Below are 18,498 nucleotides of genomic sequence, written 5' to 3'. Positions count from 1 at the left end.
GTGAAGTGAGGCATGGCTGGGGAGAAACTTCAGAGCCATTAATAGTTGCAGTTAAAGGCATTAGTTAGTGATGCCTGAAAAACTGAGTTTTAATTCAAAAGAAAAGGTCAAAAATCACTCTCTTTCCCCCCATTTTTTGCTAATAACTGAGTTAAATATTTTACCCTTCTTGCTGCATTCTGAATATCTTTGACATCTTTGAATATCACTGCAATCTTTGACAAGCACCCATCATGGAATCAAGCAAACACTGATGGGAAGTGAATTTCCTTCCTGCAGGATGTTTGCCAGGCGGAGCACATGTTGCTCCTTTGTTTTCATGGATTGGTTTGGGACCATAAACATCATCTCATTCCATGGCAGGGACACCTTCCAGGTTTTTGTTTGGGTGGGTCTGTGGTATTTTCAACACCTTTGGGTACTTTTTAGGTTTTATCTCTCTGCAGGGACAAGTACTGGGTGGTTTTGGGTGTCCCAAATCCTCCCTGCAGTCTGTAACAGTTCAGGCATCTCTTCTGTCCCAGGGTCAGCCTGGTCCTGACCCAGCTTCTTCCAGGACACAGCGGAGAAAGGAAGTTTTCTAAAGGCAGAAGAGAGGGAATTGCACTTGAATTTGAACTTGGGAGCTCTAGGCAAGCACCACCAAAATCCTGATAATTGCCTTAGTCTCAGCTTCCTTACCTGGGTGTCCTCTGTAGGCTCAGTCCAGGATCCCAGGTTGCTTCCTTTGCTTCTTTTATTTTTTTTTCCTGTGATACTTTTCTTTCAGTTTGAATTCTCTTTCCCTGGCTTGTAACCACTTCTCCCACTTACTGCACATAAAACAGTTCTCCTCTGCTGTGAAAGCTCATCCCCTGCTCTGTCCATTCATCTTTAGTCCCTGAGTTGTCCTGAATTGTGGTGGAAGGGATTTGTTGGGTCCTTCTCCAAAGGCACTGTAGTTCAGGACTGGAAAACTGGTTTGCTTTGGGCAGCAACCATTTTTTTGTGGAAAGATGCTCTATTTGGATAGATTTCATAAAAACCTGATTTTCAGCCCTGTGGCAGATCCAGAGAGAGAGACTGTCCCCCAGTGAGGGACAGTCAGTCCCCTCATTAAAAAGGAGCTCATAATGGGATTTAAATCAAGAGTAGAAGTCTTAAGTGTTATGGAGGATCTCTGAATGTGGATTTGGACATCCTTAGTTTCATCTCTGCAATAAAAACTGCACCAATTGACTGACTAGAGCAGCTGGATCAAATGAGAGCAGTCAGAACTTGTATAAAGAATAACTTATCTAAAAATTCAAGCACAGGCTTGATCTGCTGACATTTCAGAAGAAATTCCCTCATCCATAGATCATTTGGAGGCAGAATGAAGATGCAGTGTTACTTGGGAAAGCTGTCTGATGCTAAATGCTCGGTTTTCCATAGCTTATTAAAATCAATTCAGGGACAAATAGAGGCTTTAAATTCAAATGAAAATGCCATTGGAATGGTCATATTTATAAATCTATAATTTAATGTAATTTGGAACTGTGGTAGAGGCACAGAACAGCTGATGGTTTTATTCTTTTTTTTCATTCTCTTTTCTTCCCTAATTCCTTCTCTCCTCACTCACTTGGTGGCAGTTCCAAGGATGAAACATGACAGGATTTTTAAAAGTTTATTTCTTCTAATCTTGCTTTTTTCTCTGTAGTCCAGAGGAGGCCCCAGAGCTGGAGCCCCTCTGCTCTGGAGCCAGGCTGGGAGAGCTGGGAATGTTCTCCTGGAGAAGGGAAGGATCCAGGGAGAGCTTCCAGCACATTCCAAGGCCTGGAGAGGGACTGGGGACAAGGCCTGGAGGGACAGGACACAGGGAATGGCTTCCCACTGCCAGAGGGCAGGGATGGATGGGATCTGGGGAAGGAATTCCTGGCTGGGCTGGAATTCCCAGAGCAGCTCTGGCTGCCCCTGGATCCCTGGAATGTCCAAGTCTAAGGATGGGACTTGGAGCAACCTGGTCAGTCTTGAGTCTGGACTAAAATAAGTGAAACAATTTCCTCGTGGCTTTGGAAATCTCTTTTAAGGCCATTCAGATCTCGGGCCCTGTGTCAACAGGATGATTAAAACAAAATGCTCCCTATTATCCACAAATGGCTTCATTAAAGATCCTGAGATGAAATGGCCACAAGTACAATTAAGGGAGAAAAGAAGCTTAACTGCAGCAGAAATGGATTAAAAAGAGGCACAGAAAACTTCCCAATTTGCCATTCAGGGAACAGGATAATCTTCGCCTGCCGATGCTTTGAGTCTTTCCGTGGGGGAGGATGAGAAGGAGAGAGAGGTCTTTAAATTAAAAATTCTCCCCTGATTCTCAAAGGTGCCAAACAGCCCAAGCCCTTGGTTCCTTTGGTGGGTGGAGCAGGTGCTGAGCTGAGCTGGAGTCAAGCTGGGCTCGTTTTTGTCTTTCCCAGCACTAACTTGAAGCAAAGGGCAGATTTGTCTCTTTTGTATGCAAGTCAAAAGTCTTTTTTTTCCTTTGTCAAATCAACTGTTAACTACATAACTATTAAATTTAATTAAAAAAAAAAATTAAACAGATTTCATGAATGTTACTGTCATAATGAATCTCTTCAGAGCTTTAAGGGTTTAAAAGCAAGAATTCAATGCCAAAATCAGTCGTGGTCTGTCTGCAGTAAAAACAGTTCCACCACATTTGTAATAAAGTCGTGCATATAGGTGAGGTATCTCTGGTGAAATTAAATGAGGGATCTCAAGTTCTCCTGGTTCTTTTGATAATCTTCTGTCAGCTTGGATGACACAGGAGCTCTCAGAACTTTCCCTGCTTGCAAATCTGAAGGTTTTCAGCCTTCACAGAGTGAAAGGTGTACTCATGCTTTGAGCTCCCCCATGCAGACAAAACAGTGACCTTCTGAGGGGCTCCAGGCATTTATTTTCTTACACAGACCTTTGAAATCAGAGCTGTTGAGAGAAATAATTCTCCCCTTATTCCTCCAGCTTTAAGAAGCTTCTGCTCCCACTTTCTCTCAGGGAAAATTAATTCGGTGGCAGATGTGGTGAAAACACTTTCACCCGTGGCCAGATCTCATTTTTCTCTTCCTGACTTCTGGCCTTATTTATATTTTCTGTGGCTCTGTGTACATATCAGGGCAAATTGGATGGATTTAGAATTAAAATTGAAGTTCTCTTTAACTTCTCGTTCAGCCTGTTTCTCTCAGTTCACTTTGAGGGTGGCTTTGGAAAAGGCACCACTTGCTACTCAATTTTACTGCAGTATCTTCATTATTTTTGGGCCAAAACTGCTGGATTTGGGTTTGAAGGGGACTTTAAACTTATCCAGTGCCACCCCTGCCATGGCAGGGACACCTCCCACTATCCCAGGGTGTTCCAAGCCCCGTCCAACCTGGCCATGGATGCTTCCAGGGATGAGGATAATAAATGTCTGCTTTATCTGGAGATGAGGAAATTATGTTATAGCAGCATTTTTTATCTTTTTTATCTTTATGTTTTTAGGGAAATGACCACTGCACTTTTATCTGAAGGATTAGGGAGGACTTGGAAAACGAAACTTCATCTCTGGGTTACAGGGAGTTTATCTCTAAAAGAGAATCTGAGTGAATTTCAATGGTAGACCTGAACCAACAAACAGCACACTTCATCTAAGATAACAAATGATTTCTTGATAGCTTGTAGGATTAAAACTTCTGGGCATACAGAGCAGCTCAGTTGATCACTTGAACTGCAATTAAAAAGCAGAACAAGTACACCCTGAATATTGTTTTTATGTCAGAAATGCTCCTTCATGCTTGAAAATGAGAAAAAATTGCAATCGATCCTTACAACTGTTGTGTTCATCTTTATTGACCAGGCCAAAGAAAGATAAATGGCAGCCTAAATAAGATTCTAGTCCATGTTGGCCTGGGAGGGGACAGGGGGTGATGGAGAACCATTCATCATCTCAGCCCTGCTCTGGCCACGCTCGCCCTGCCGCCCATCACGGGCTCATCCCATCCCATCCCATCCCATCCCATCCCATCCCATCCCATCCCATCCCATCCCATCCCATCCCATCCCATCCCATCCCATCTCATCCCACCCCATCCTCCTGGGCCTGGCTGGGATGGGACAGCTGGGATTGCTGGATGCCAGTTTCGCTGGTGTGAGGAGAATTTCACTTCCCTTTGCTCACGGATGATTTATGAAGAAATAAACGAGCGCTGGTGGTGTGCGTGGGAAGCGGGGAGTGAGCGATGAGGTGTGGGGCTGGCAGTGGGGACCACAGCAGAGCTCTCTGCTCCTCCTGAGCCGGGCCTGACCTTTGTCTGCAGCGCCTCTCACCCAATTTGTTTTCATTTGGGAGAAAATATTAGCCCTGCAATACAATTTTACCCCTGTCTGGAGCTGCCATTTTATTCACTGATTTCGGTACATTTCAAGATTATCGTTCTCAAGGAAGAAGCTTGGAAGATGAAAACTTTAAGTGGGAGGGAAAAATGTTTCTCTTTGCAATTTTTTTTGTAGTTGGTGCTTACCTCTTTTGGAATTTCAGGAGTGAGACCTGCACTGCTCATAAAATGATAAATATTCCTCAGGACATGTTTACTCACCCAGTGACCACAGACCTGTGTCATCTGTGACTTTTATGGAAGAGTGATCTCTCCACTTAAAGTCTTTTCCGTTTTTTTTCCCCTCCCTAAAAATGTTTTTGTCATATTGCTTTTCCATACATCAACGTCTTAAGCGAAACTGCTTTATTTTACCCAAAATTAAAATTGGAATGGTGCTTCCCATGGACAGGATCGTGGCATCCATGTGTGTTATGGAATCATGGAATGGTTTGGGTGGGAAGGGACCTTAAAGGACATCCAGTGCCACCCCATCCATGGGCAGGGGCACCTCCCACTGTCCCAGGTTATTCCCAGCCCCATCCAACCTGGCCTGGGACACTTCCAGGGATCCAGGGGCAGCCACAGCTGCTCTGGGAATTCCAGCCCAGCCAGCAATTCCTTCCCCAGATCCCATCCATCCCTGTCCTCTGGCAGTGGGAAGCCATTCCCTGTGTCCTGTCCCTCCAGGCCTTGTCCCCAGTCCCTCTCCAGCTCTCCTGGAGCCCCTTTAGGGGCTCTGAGCTCTCCCAGAACCTTCTCTTCTCCAGGATGAACATTCCCAGCTCTCCCTCAGCCTGACACAAGTTAAATATTTGAAAGATGCCAAATCAATATTGAGGCATCAATAACTCCAAAGCACGGGATAAAGTCCCAGGTTGTTAAAATGCGGATTCAGCTGCTTTTGATGTAATCACACAGTGTGGGCTTGTCAGGATTTTGTTGCCATGTTAACATCACTCCCTGGGATGCCGATGACTCAAAGCTACACCAGAGTTCTTGCAAGTGGCAGCACAATGTTTTTGCCTCTCCACACCCTGTTTCACCAGCATTCCGAGGAAAATGGTTTCAAAGAAGTTTTGAGCTGCTTAAACTTTGCTTTCTCCCTCCAGCTGGGCAGCCAGGTGCCTTGGTTATGACAGCAGAGGTCCAGCTGTGCCGAGGCTATAAAAACCTCCTGAAAAATGCCACCTCTCTGTTATTGAGACATGAAGCAAAACAACATTCCAGCCATTTATCTCAGGCTGTAGGATCACAGAGTTCTTTAGGCTGGAAAAGACCTTTAAGATTATCAAATCCAACCATTCCCAGCACCGCCAAGGTCACCACTGAGCCACGTCCCCAAGTGCCACCTCCACATGGCTTTAAATCCCTCCAGGGACGGGGACTCCACCCCTGCAGCTGCTCCAATGCCTCACCACCCTTTCCATGAAGGAATTTTCCCAAATTGAAGCTGAGGCTCCCCTGGCACAGCATTTTCACACCTAAAAATCTTCTGTTGCTTGGTGAGCATCTCTCACCTGTACTTTGGAAATGAATGGTTTTTAGGACCAAGTCAAAGCCATCCCTGGGTTTAGGGGAGGTGAAAATCTGTTCTGAAGCCACCTGACTTTAAAAATTAAAATTAGCAACTGATTGAAGCAACCTGGGAGTTTGGAATATTCCAGGAACTCCTTAGAGAGGCGTTCTCGAGGCACAGAGCAAAAAGGGAAAGTCGAGCCATCGTTAATTTATTTGAAGCTTGGCTCGAGTGTCGCCTGTGAGGTGGGGGGAGAAGTGTGTGAGGAACACAAACAGGGCACTGCAAAGAAATCAAGAATCAGTATTTTGGTTTTGATTGCTAATGAAGAAGTTGCAAAGACTCCAGGAACACCTTGTGCTAAATACGGGATTTTTACCTCATGTCCCTTTAGAGTTTCTTCCCCAAGAGCCATTTGTTTTGCAGAATCAGGGCACACTTACAAAAAAAAATATTAAAAAAAAACCAAAAAAAAAGTGCTTTCTGAAACTTTGTCATTTTGTGGTTAGGTTTTGAGGGGTTTTTGAAACAACTTAAATCCAAAATCAGCTTTATTGACGAGATATTAGCATACCTGTAGACAATGCTAACTGACATCTGTATTTATTCTGTTTGTTTTCCAGAGTGCCCAGTTCTACAAAGTCACCACTGAGCAATACCAAAAAGCTGCTGATGAAGTCTCATCTCGGTTCAAGTGAGTCCCTTCTGTTTATTTCCTGGCAGCTGGATGAGTTCTTGCCACATTAAAATGCACAGTAATTCCCCTTTCACCCCCTCACAGATCCTATCAGTCCCTCTGGTTCCTTAAAGGAGGGAATTTGGGAGAATTTGGAGGCCAATGTATAGGAACCAAAAGCTGCAGAGAAATGGGATGCACACTTTGTATACATTCATTAATTTATAGTTGATAAGAAGCGTGAAATACCCTAAAAATAGATTCCCTTTCTCTGATGGAGCACCAAAAATGGGATTCCAGCTTTGCATCACAATCGCAGCACGGGGTGGATTTAAATGAGGAATTTCACTTTGCCCTCAACAGTGAAGGTCAAATTAAATAATTTTTATTAGTCCTGAAGAAAGTGAAGTGAAGATCTGGTAATTGATGGATCAAAATGACAGTGACCCTTAGCCTTGGACCTTCCCTTTGGGCTGCCCTCATCCCTCAGGCTCGAGGTTCCATTTATCATTTTAGTGAGGACACAGAACTTTTTACAGCCTCAATTCTCTCCTCTAACCAAGAAATGCTGCAGAAAATGAATTATTCTGCCACGATTTTTGTAGATCTGTGGAGGGATTTTCTTCTGCTTTGTGTTTTGTTTTGATTTTTGATGAGCAGGAAGAGAAAAGTCCTTTCTGAGCTGCTGATAATGATACAAATAAAATTTTAAAGTCTAAGAAAAACTCATTTTATCTCTTAACAGCATGAATGGTTGAATGTTCTCTGGTGTATATATAAAAATTTTGTAGTGTTTAATGGTGCAGAGTATATTGAGCACTAAATTAATCTGTCCCTTAAACAAGAGGGACAGGATGACCATTGATCAAAGTCTGATTTAAACATAATTTGGAGGGTTTTCCATCATGTCTGGAAATCCAGGAAGGCTGGGATAAAATTCCCACCTGGGTGTCTCCTTCCCCTGTTCCGGTGGGATTTTTTTCAGCTTTCCAAATGAAATGATTGCCTCATTTCACATGCATTATTCCAAAAGAAGGTTTTGTTGGGATTGGAAGTTTTGCTGAAGAGCTCTGGGTGGGTTTAGTGGGCAGAGGTGGGAGATGGGTTTGGGATTGGGTTTTTCCTCCTGATACAGAAAAGATTTCCTGAGTAAATCAAATACTTTGGGTTCCTTTTTGTGCACAAATGGAGCTGAGTGATAGAGCAGGAGCCATTCCTGAGCATCAATGAAATTTAAGAGAACCATTTTATGGGATGCAGAAATCAAGGAATATTTGCTGAGGGGGATTTTGACAGGGAATCACATTCCTAACACTTAATTTTCTAGAAACTAAAGGTGTGAGTTGAAATCATCCATTTGACTGGTCTGTAATAGCAGTACTGCAATTACTGTGCTGCTTTTGAATTTGAAATCAAATTTCCTAAAAATTACTTGGAATTTTTAAATCAGCGGATCCAGTATTGGTCCATTGCCTTCCAAGAAAACAAAAGGAAAAAAAAACCAAACCAGGAAATAAAAAGGTGCCTGAAATATGCACATAAATTGTGGCAGATTTGATGAAGTGCCTGAAATACCAATATTACTTTACAATGTAAAGGTTTTTCCTTACATAAAATCCTTTTAAACACCGTGTCTTTTTTATTGAAGGTTTCAATGCAGGAGATGTTATTTTATCACTGCCTCTTTTATGGAACTTGATGGATAAATGAGGAATGATTTAGTGAGACCCAAAGATGCTCTTTCGGTGTCACAGGCGCTTCTCATGTGCAGTTTAATTGCACGTGAGGATTGAGAGGACAGAGGCTCCAGTGGTGTTTAAAGAGTTGTTTAATTGGCTGTAAAAGAAGAATTAAATAAGGTTGAGCTGCTAAATTTTGTTAATGCATAAAGCCATGTGCTGCCTGTGATTGCAGGTTCCAAGTGCAAGATTAATGGATCTAATTGTGGTGTTATTAGCAAATAGTCTGACTTTATTTTAGGCATGTCTAGAATTAGGTACCCAGTTTTAGTGATATAACTTGAATTTCTTCCACTTTTTAAGCTGCAACATTTCCAAGAGCAAGAAGTGGACGGTGTTGTTGCATATTAAATATTTCCTGGATTTTCCTTCCTCCATTTAATCCCTGAAATTACATCAGCCGTGGCTTCATCAGTCTTTAGGGATAATTAAACTGCATTAAAAGGGGAAAAATACAAATATCCCACATGGGTTTGGATCAGAGACCTGGCAAGTCTTGTGTCTGCAGTTCCTGTTGTTTCCTGCATTAACCTGATATTCCAAATGTCCATGAGGAATGTTTTATCTCCACGAAGGCCCTGATTCACATTGATCAAATTGGGAATTATCAAATGCTTCATCTCTTTACGAGCCTAATTCCCATTGATCAAATCCTAAACGAGCAGGTTCAGGCAGTTCCTGCACTCCCCAAATCACATTAAAACAACATTACAGGGCCATGCTGCCCCTCCCAAAGCTGGAATTATCTTCCCACAGTTACATTATAACCCCAATTATTCCATTATGAAGATGGCTCTGTTATAATGAGGAGTTTACACAAGAATTGAAGAATGCAACGTTACAGGAAGAACCGGGCTTTGGGCAAGGATTTGAACTTTTCCTAATCAAATTCTCCCTTTGTTTTGTGGTTTTTTTCCCTTAATTTGGAGGGCTGGGGGTGGGAAATTCAGCAGCTGCAGTGGTGACATTTTATTCCCCCATGGTGTCTCGAGCTAAGTGACATCTTCATTATTCATTTAAGAAGCAGAGAGGGTAAAGGCAGCCTAAAATAAATGTTTTTTATCTTTGGTGGGTTTTGATTTCTGGTGGTATATTTAGAATTCATAGCTGTGCATTAGTGCTTTTTCCTAAATATTCTGCCATTCCTCTCCTGCTCCGCTGCTCTCGTGGAAAACATGGAATTGCTTCTTGCTGCTGGGATTTTTTTTGGGAAAAACTTCATTCCAAGCCATCCAGGCTGATGGGAACCCTAAATCCTCCTGGGGGATTGTCTGATCAGTTTGGGGTGAGGTTCCCCCAATAATGGAATTAATTCCCCAAAGTTTGCTTGGACAGTGACAGCTGTAATCCAGAGGATCCTCTGCATCCACTGGAAGTTTTGGGTGTTCATTCTGAATCACAGATTTTAGGGGGTTTTATCCCTTCATTATGAATCTTTTGGCTGTGACTCTCTCCATCAATTCCCATAGAATGAATGGGAATAAATGACAATATCATATCTTCCTTTAATTAGGATTTCTCTATCACAATACCTGGGTTGTTAATTTTTACTGGAAATAAAATTTAAGGCTTTGTTATCATCATGAAATCACAGAGTGGTTTGGGCTGGAAAGGACCTTAAGGATCATCCAGTTCCACCCCCTGCCATGGACACCTCCCCCATGAAGTTCTGTTTGATGTTCAGCTGTGAATATTTGAAATACTCTCAGTATTTCCTGATGCTGTTGTGAGCTGAGAAGGAGCGTAATGAAAGCACAGTAAATTAATAACAGCAACACTTGGATATTCAGATATAATTGTCTCACAAAGCAGTGGTGCCAGTTCTCTGGACACTGAGGGGGGAAAAAAAACCAGGGTGGAGAGAAAATCAGCTTTTTATTGATGACTTTGGACCGAGTCCAGGGACGTGTGGCTTTATTTCCCCATCACCCTTCTGATGTTGGGGCACATGTGGTGACTTTTGAAGGGCTCTTGCACTGCCTGTAAATTAGGAATATCGATAGTTCCTTAATGCAAATATCTTCAGTCACCATCGTGCTGCACTCACGTGCCTCAGTAACGTGGAAATCTGTGCTGCAGACAGCCAGGCAAAGAATTTGTGCTTTATTTCTCCTTGTGCAGACCCAGACTTCCAGTTTGTAGCAGTTGTACATTAAATAACATCATTGATTCCCGAAATGGTTTGGGTGGAAGGGACCTTAAAGCTCATCCCATTCCACCCCTGCCTTGGGGCACCTTCCCTAGACCAAGTTTCTCCAGCCCATCCAACCTGGCCCTGAATTAAAAGCAGCTGCTTTTGAAACATAGTTTAAAACTACAAATTACCGGTTATTTATGAAATACCACACACTGTTTTTTCAACAACAGAAAATAGGGAAGCTACAAAAAAAAATCCTGCAGGTTTTGTGCCTTTAGTTAATCTTTTTTTGCTTAGCCAAGGGCAGTGAGCTCTGCACAGAAAGCTCCTGAATTAATTTTTTCTCTTACAAATACAGCAAATATAGGTGGTGCTTTGTCAGGACAGAATCATTGCAGGGTTGTTTGCTCTCATGATGCTGTTCCTGGTGGTATCCTTGATTTTTTTGTCAAGTGTTCTGCCTGGGGATGATGATCCCAAGTTACTCCTGACATCCTTAGAGAGGTGTGAGCTGTTTGTCAGTGATGCTGGGAATTAAAGAATTAAACAACATAACTCAGCTCAGCTTTTCTTAGCAACAGAGGTACCCAAAGATCTTATTTCTCTTTCTGCTCTAGCACCTCTTCATACACAGCTGTGCTGACACCAGCAGAGTTTCTAAAGGTGCTTCAAGCAGAGGTGTCTGATCTCAAACACATTTCACTGCACAAGCCAAGTGTAATTGCAGTTTCCAGCATGGAATTGATGCTGTCCCCCCCCTTAGCTTGAATCCAGTCTGGATTCTGCTTCAGGTGGGAGGAGACATCGGTAAAGAGACTTGAATAAATCTTTCCAGCCTCTTGTTGCCCATCCCAAACCCTATTCCTTTTGAATAAAATCTTTTTTTTTTGCTCAGTTCTTTCAGTCAGGGTTTGCTCCTCTTGAATTCACCTGAGGGATGCAGGAGCAGAGCTCGCTCAGGAAATCTCCTGGTCTTTCTCTGCTTTGTGGAAGGGATTGTGCTTTCACCCAGGGACCTTAAAATCATCAACCAGCTCCAGTTTAAAGAGGGGACTTGTGTGGGCAGCAGCTCCCCTGTCTCAGTTCTCTACACCTCTAAACAAATAAGAGAATCCTTATTCTGGATTAACTGGCCATTTCCCAGTTATCCTTTGGAATCTCAGAATTCCCTAAAGCCACTTAGAGTGTGTTTCCCTGTGTCACTTCATACATGACAGCTTTGGGTTTCCCTGCATTCACACAGATCCTGAACCTCGTTCCTTTGATCAGTGCAGCCCATGAGGAGCGAGGGGTCTCAGCAGGGCTGGGTGAAACAGGAATTGTGCATTTGGAGCTGGATGCGGATTCCTTCGGAACAAACTGGTGGAATATCTGTGTGTTTCTCTTTCACAGAGAATCTCTGCATGGGGATGTGTTTTCATTGAGATCTCTGCGCTCTGATGTGAAATTTAAAAGTGCTTGTTTGGTCAGGAAGCAGGACTGAAGCTCTAACAGTGTTTTTTGAGAGTTACATTAACTTTTAAAATGCATTATTCAAAATTTAAATAGCACATTAATAAAGAGGGCAAGTCAATTCTTTCCATGTTTGGCATAATCTTTTTTTTTCCCCTTTCTAGAAATCATGGGTACATTTTTTAAATCTCCCCTCAGGCTATCCCCAGCTTCTCCCACAGTGAGATCCTTTACTCTCTGTAATGGAGAAAGCAATCTTAAAATTAATGTTTGTAAATCACCGAGTCAGGAATAGGGCTTTTTGTTTTATTTTATATGAACTGATAAGTAAAATAAAAGATTTTCTGGGAGGGGGGACAGGTAGAACAGGATAATTATTGTAGGATACTGTGGGATAATTGTGTGGGAAAATTTGCCTGTGGGAGAGGAGTTGGAACTGGATGATCTTGATGATCTTTCCCAAGCTGAACCACTCCGTGATTTCATGATCTGCAGGTCCTTTCCCTGTTCAGAAAATCCTTTTCCTGTTCAGGGTGGGTGTGTTGGGAAGAGAAACGTGTTCAGCCCCTGCTGCTTTTCTCCATTTGCTTACAGAGGAACACAAAGGAATTTTACAGAGTTGAAAGCAGCGAGTGAAGCTCTGCCCTCACACCTCGGTGGAACTGGTTGTGGTTCTACTCTGGAGCGCTGGGAATCAGCCCAGTGCTGGGAAAATTCCTGGATGTCCTCGGGAACTGGTTGTGGTTCTGCTCTGGAGCGCTGGGAATCAGCCAGAGCAGATCCAGGAGCAGATCCAGGAGAATTCCTGGATGCCCTCCTTGGGGCCAATCCCTGCCCTGGCTGCGGCTTTGGGAGCTGCTCCTGGGGAATGAGCGGCTCCTCCCGGTGTGTTTGGCATTCCAGGCTCTGCCAGGGCACATCTGGCTCCCTGCTCCCTCCCCAGCTTTATTCCAAACAAGGAATAAAGCCTCTTGTTTTAATGCCTTATCCTTTGTTGGGATTTCCTCCAAACACGAGTTGCTGATTTCCCAATTACAGCATTAAAGCTGGGAGGTTAAACCCCACAGAAGCTCCTTTTTATTATTAATTTGTTCTGTATTTCCTAATCTTTTGTGGCTGAGATTTGCAAATACCTTTTCTAAGGATGTTTTTAATGAGGCCAAACCGTCTGTAGGATCAAATCCTACAAATCTCTTTGGGAGCCTCCAGCACAGACCTCTCTTTGGGGAAGGGAGAATGTTTCCCAGAGCTGGTGTGGGGATTTTTTTTAAGGAAAATTCACCTGTTCCTTGGTACAGGATGAAGAATGATTACCAGTTATCTCTGTTACCACATGATGTGTGGCTCCCCTCTTTTATTTTAATCTCCTTTCCAGTAGTGTTGGAAAATCAGGGGTAAAAAATACGCCACAGCCATTCTGCTTGGACTGCACCTGAGGGAAATCACAGTTTAAAGGCAAAGTAGGCAGTAAATATTTGGGGAAATAATATCAAATTTTGGCTTTTGTTGCAAAGGGCTGTCGGACTCAGAAAATGAGGTTTGTAAAATGAGTATTTAGGTTTCTTGTGAAATGGTTAAATCGTAGGATCACAGAATGGTTTGGGTGGGAAGGGACCTTAAAGGAAATCCAGTGCCACCCCATCCATGGGCAGGGACACCTCCCACTGTCCCAGGCTGCTCCCAGCCCTGTCCAACCTGGCCTTGGACATTCCAGGGATCCAGGGGCAGCCACAGCTGCTCTGGCAATTCCAGCCCAGGCAGCAATTCCTTCCCCAGATCCCATCCATCCCTGCCCTCTGGCAGTGGAAGCCATTCCCTGTGTCCTGTCCCTCCAGGCCTTGTCCCCAGTCCCTCTCCAGCTCTCCTGGAGCCCCTTTGGGCCCTGGAAAATAGAAATGAAGACTAATCAGCTCCCCCTTCTCCTCCTTCAGGGGGTGTGGGTACCACTGCAGTGAGTTTATTAATTCTGTCAGATTTTCAGTTCAGTCCTTGAATATAAAACCCCTCAGTCCCACAGATCTCTGAAATACTGAAATACTGATAATTCCCCTTCTTGCTGCAGTTCCTTGAACACGACCCACATTTTCCTGGGGTCTCTATTCTGTGTTTGAAAATTCCCATTGTAGCACAACACACATTTTTCAATCTGGAAGGGGAATAATTTCATCCTGTATCGAAAGAAATGAGAAAAGCAGTTATTCCTTTCAAACTTCCCTTGCCACTTAACGTGGCTCCCACTTCCAAGCCATTTAGGAGCTCCATTAAGCCCCTGGGTTTGCTCCTGTGCATGCATTAGGAGCAGAGCTGGGGTAATATGGAACAGATTTGCTGTATCATGGACACATTTATGAAGATTGATAACAGCCAGGGCTCAGTGTTAACTTTTATTTTCAAACAGGCTGGAGGAGAAACTGCCTGGTATTGCTTTGGGGTTTTGATTTATGAAAAGGTTGCTGCATGAAAAAGACATCCCATAAAGCAGCTCTGCTGGCAGGAGCATTATAAAATAGGGTTGTGAGTAGAGCAAACAATAACTAACTCTAATTATGTTCATTATTGTCTCTCTGAGCTCCCTGTACCTTTTGGGGATGTTTTTGCACTTATTCCCTCCTCAACTTTTAAGTGGATTCACCTTTCCCACCGAATGGGGTGAAGGTGAGAAAATCCTGCTGGTTTCTAGTGGCAGCACCCACAAAAGAGACCTTTTTTGTTTGTATGGAATGAAAGAGGTCACTGAAATTATATCTGCTTGCACAAGTGATGCCAGGAGCAGGAGGAGGAAAGGTCTGTGGTAAAAAAATGCTGTTTCTCTTACAATTCCCATCACTGATGCATTTTCCCCTAAATTATGGCTGTTCTGTGAGGATTATTTCAGACTGTTGCATTTAAGCCACTTCAAAACAAACCCAAAAATCCCAGTGTGATGGCAATGATCGCCAGGTTTCAGAACTGTCTTCCTTCTCTCAGCCTGGCACCATCCTTTTTAACAAGATCAGCTGCAGAAAGCTGAATTCTTCACTCAGCAGCAATTAGCAGAAAACTTTAGTGAGAACCAATTGAAATCAAGGGGCACGACCTAACTGGGAAAAATGTGAGTGGTTAATCTAAAGTTTAATCTAAACTTGAGCTGCTTTAACTTAAAAGCATCCCTTTACCAAACTACCTGGAGACCTTGCAGAAAGAAACAGGAGCTTGAAAATCATCTGTGCTGAGGTTATAAAACACAAGAACGACTTTCTTGGAGCAGAGGGAAGTTCTGTTAAATGAGCCAGTGTCTAATTAATGCTGCCAGCACACGGAGGGGGTGAGGAGAGACCTTTGAAAGGGCTTTGTGAGCTGGCACTGAGGTTTCCATCAGGACCCTCTGCCTCAAACCGCTCCCCTGGTGCCCTCAGAGATCCAGGGAATGGTTTGGGTGGGAAGAGACATTCCAGACCATCCAGTGCCACTCCTGCTATGGCTGGGACACCTTCCACTGTCCCAGGCTGCTCCAAGGCCCAATGTCCAACCCAGCCTTGGACATTCCAGGGATCCAGGGGCAGCCACGGCTGCTCTGGGAATTCCAGCCCAGCCAGCAATTCCTTCCCCAGATCCCATCCATCCCTGCCCTCTGGCAGTGGAAGCCATTCCCTGTGTCCTGTCCCTCCAGGCCTTGTCCCCAGTCCCTCTCCAGCTCTCCTGGAGCTCCTTCAGGCCCTGGAATGTGCTGGAAGCTCTCCCTGGATCCTTCTCCTCTCTGGGTGAGCACTCCTAGCTCTCCCAGGGTCTCCAGCCCTGGGAGCATCTTTGTTGTCATGTCTTACAACAGCCCAAGGGAAACACCAACAGGCAGTGAAAAATTACTTGAAAATTTAAAAGATAATTTAAATCACAAGAATAATGAAAAAATGTGAATGTTGTCATTTCCAGCACACCCTTCCAGCTCCAGTTCCTGACCTGGTCCTGGTGAGAGGAACATTTTCCTTCCTGGGGTGCCACAAAGGATGTTGAGGACATTCTGATTTGTGTTTCTGTAGCACACTGTACATCACATTAGGGCTAAGATGTATTAGAGCAAGGCCCAGTAGCACAATCTGGGTGGGTTTTTTTGCTCTTTGTTGGAGTTGATGACATTTGATTTTCGTTGCAGCCCAGCCAATTATGCTTTATGAAAAGAGTGGCTCGGCCTCATCCCAATCCAAGACTTGTGGAATCACACGTGGCCTTTGTGGCTTAGCAGAGTGAATCCAAGCTTGTTTTCTTAAATAACTTCATGCCCAAATGAAAAATTGGCATTTATTCTGCTATCTCTTAAGATTACAACCTTCAGTTCCCTCGAGTAATCGTCACCCACGCGAGCGGCGAGGCTTGAAGTGTTTAACTGGTGATTGCTTTTTCTGGACGCTGCTTCTGCCCATAATATCTTTTATTTTTGTGGTCAGTTAACAGGGTTTTGGGGCCTTTTATAGCTGAAGAGAATAGTTAAATATATATTGCTCTGGAGAGTAATATTTGGATAATAATGTGCCACGAGTTAGTGTCTTGTGGTGCTTTGTGTTGAGTGCTGTAGTTGACCTTTGCTAGAGAGGAGAAAAGTGTCTGCTTGTTAGAACATATTATTTAGCACCTTTAGAAAGGCAAAACTGCTTGGTTTAGGGCTTGTTTTTTTTTTAGTGTGAGGCTCAGTGAAGATTTTATCACCAGGGTTTGGGGATGATGGTGTGATGTTGGGCTTTTACAAAGCCTGCAGTGAGTTGTAGCTCTTGGGAGAGAAGTGGCAGTAATAAATCCAGAATGTGCTTTGCTGTCCTGGGTTTGGTTTATGCTGCTCATTTAGGTCTGTGTTTGGTTTTTTTGTGTGTCTGTGTGCTTTACACACACAGTGATGTAAAGTTACTGTGGAAAATTCAATGCAGGACAGGGCTAACATTAAAATGGGTCATTTTAGTGGACGAAACTCTGTCTTTTTTGCCACCTTTGCACAGAACCGGGTTTCAAACCAGTGCAGAATTATTTTTTCCTTTAAAAATTAGAAACATTGGGGTTTACACTACCATGTAATGGTAGTTAATATATCCAGGTAGTGGCTTCAGCTTCTTCTATGAGAAATATCAGCAAAGCATCAATTCAACCCCCCAGAGACCGAATCTGCTTTTCCATGAGCTGGAGCTGAGGAGAGCCTCGATTCCTTCGCTTCCCCAAACCTTCAGAAACCTCCTCCAAATTCCTTATTAGGAGTAAATAGTAAGGAATTGTAGCACATGGCATTGTTTGCTGATCCTTGACTTGTGTTCTCCTGAAGAGCCAAGTGGAATCTCGCCAGTCTTCATTAAATAATTCTTTTCTGAGTGAGTAAGGCTGAGCTCAAGTGATACCACATGCAAGCTCTAAAAATAATCTGTGATCTGGGTTGACATGATGAGGTTTTGGAAGGCAAATGTTGGTTTGTTGATTGTGTAATCATGGAATTGGAGGGGTTGGCTCCATCCACACTCAGCCCATTGGACTCTGGGGCTGGGAAGAGTTTGGATTTTGTGCTCAACAGTGATGGGACAGGCTTGGCTACATCTGGGATCATCCTTTGTCTCTGAACTTGTCAAAATTAGGAGCTGGGTTTGATCTGTGCAAGGCCAAGAAGTATTTCTCTATATATTTCTGTATATAACATTTAGGTACTACAAAATATTCCACAAAACTGCTCCTCCTTGAGTTCCTTCTAATTTAAGCCTGCAGTTGCCAAATTATCTTTCCTACTTCGTAGCAGCATCCATGCCCCTGTTAGAAGGAATTTGTATCACTGCCATCCATGTGATTGTTTATTTTAGTATCCTGCTATTCACTAAAATCTGTCCCTTAAGCTAAAAAAGAAAAGTGAATCCTAAATTTGGGTGATTCCAGCACGCTGCTCCCTTTGCAGCTGCAGGAGCCAGCTGTGGGAGAGGTACATTTGTGCATTAATGCTGGTGTGCTTTGGAGTTTAAAAGGGTTTTTCTTCTGTTTTAGGAGGGGAAGGGAATTTTATAAACAAATAGTGGTTTGGGATAATGCAAGTCAGTTCATATCAATTAAAATAAAAATATTCAAACTCATTTTGTCTGTCAGGGTGGACGGGAATCCTGTCTTCATTTGATAGCTTGCTCCTCGAGGTATTTGGAATTTAGGTGACCACAGCAGGTCAGATCAGTCTCCTGAGCTGGGAGTGGGTTTTTAGGGAATGCTCTAAAAATGAGGGAAATGTTCAGGGATACAATTTTGCCTTCAAACAAGTGGTGACATGGGGCTTTCCTGAGCCAAATCTTGTTTGTAATCTCTGCACGGGCATCTCACACATTCCTGTATAATTAATTCTGAACCCAGATGTGTTTTGATGACCCCAGTATCCTCTGCCAGTGAATCCCAGCTTTTCACCAGCTGTTCTTTGGGAAAGGTTTGGATTCTTTTTGCATTGTAAACCCACTGCTAGGAAACCTGTCTGGCTGCCTCTCTCCTGTAATCCATTGATCATTCCATCATGTAATTCATTAATAATTGATAATTGAGATTCAGCTCTTGCAGTTGTCCTTCTCTGGGCTGCAGAGATCTGATCCTCATGTGGTGTCCTGAAGCTTTTCCAACCAGTTTTTTTTTCC

The 18,498-nt window shown here is 43.4% G+C and overlaps 1 protein-coding gene across 3 annotated transcripts in view; it reads left to right on the top strand.

Moving 5' to 3' along the window:
• The window catches only part of CHCHD3 (coiled-coil-helix-coiled-coil-helix domain containing 3), a 122,012-nt gene that overhangs the window by 90,890 nt on the left and 12,624 nt on the right, over positions 1 to 18,498 (top strand). For all 3 annotated transcript variants that reach the window (XM_088055208.1, XM_014259704.2, XM_005530977.3), the window contains exon 6: positions 6,510 to 6,580. In XM_088055208.1, the coding sequence (XP_087911334.1) occupies positions 6,510 to 6,580 (71 nt within the window). The remainder of the gene's footprint in view (positions 1 to 6,509; positions 6,581 to 18,498) is intronic.

The sequence above is a fragment of the Pseudopodoces humilis genome, chromosome 5 (assembly GCF_049639895.1).
Source record: "Pseudopodoces humilis isolate 2021_Gansu_Grassland_sample_001 chromosome 5, ASM4963989v1, whole genome shotgun sequence".
In the NCBI taxonomy this organism is placed as follows: domain Eukaryota; kingdom Metazoa; phylum Chordata; class Aves; order Passeriformes; family Paridae; genus Pseudopodoces; species Pseudopodoces humilis.
The sequence above is the reverse complement of the archived record's forward strand: the minus strand, read 5'-3'. Positions and strand labels throughout refer to the sequence as shown.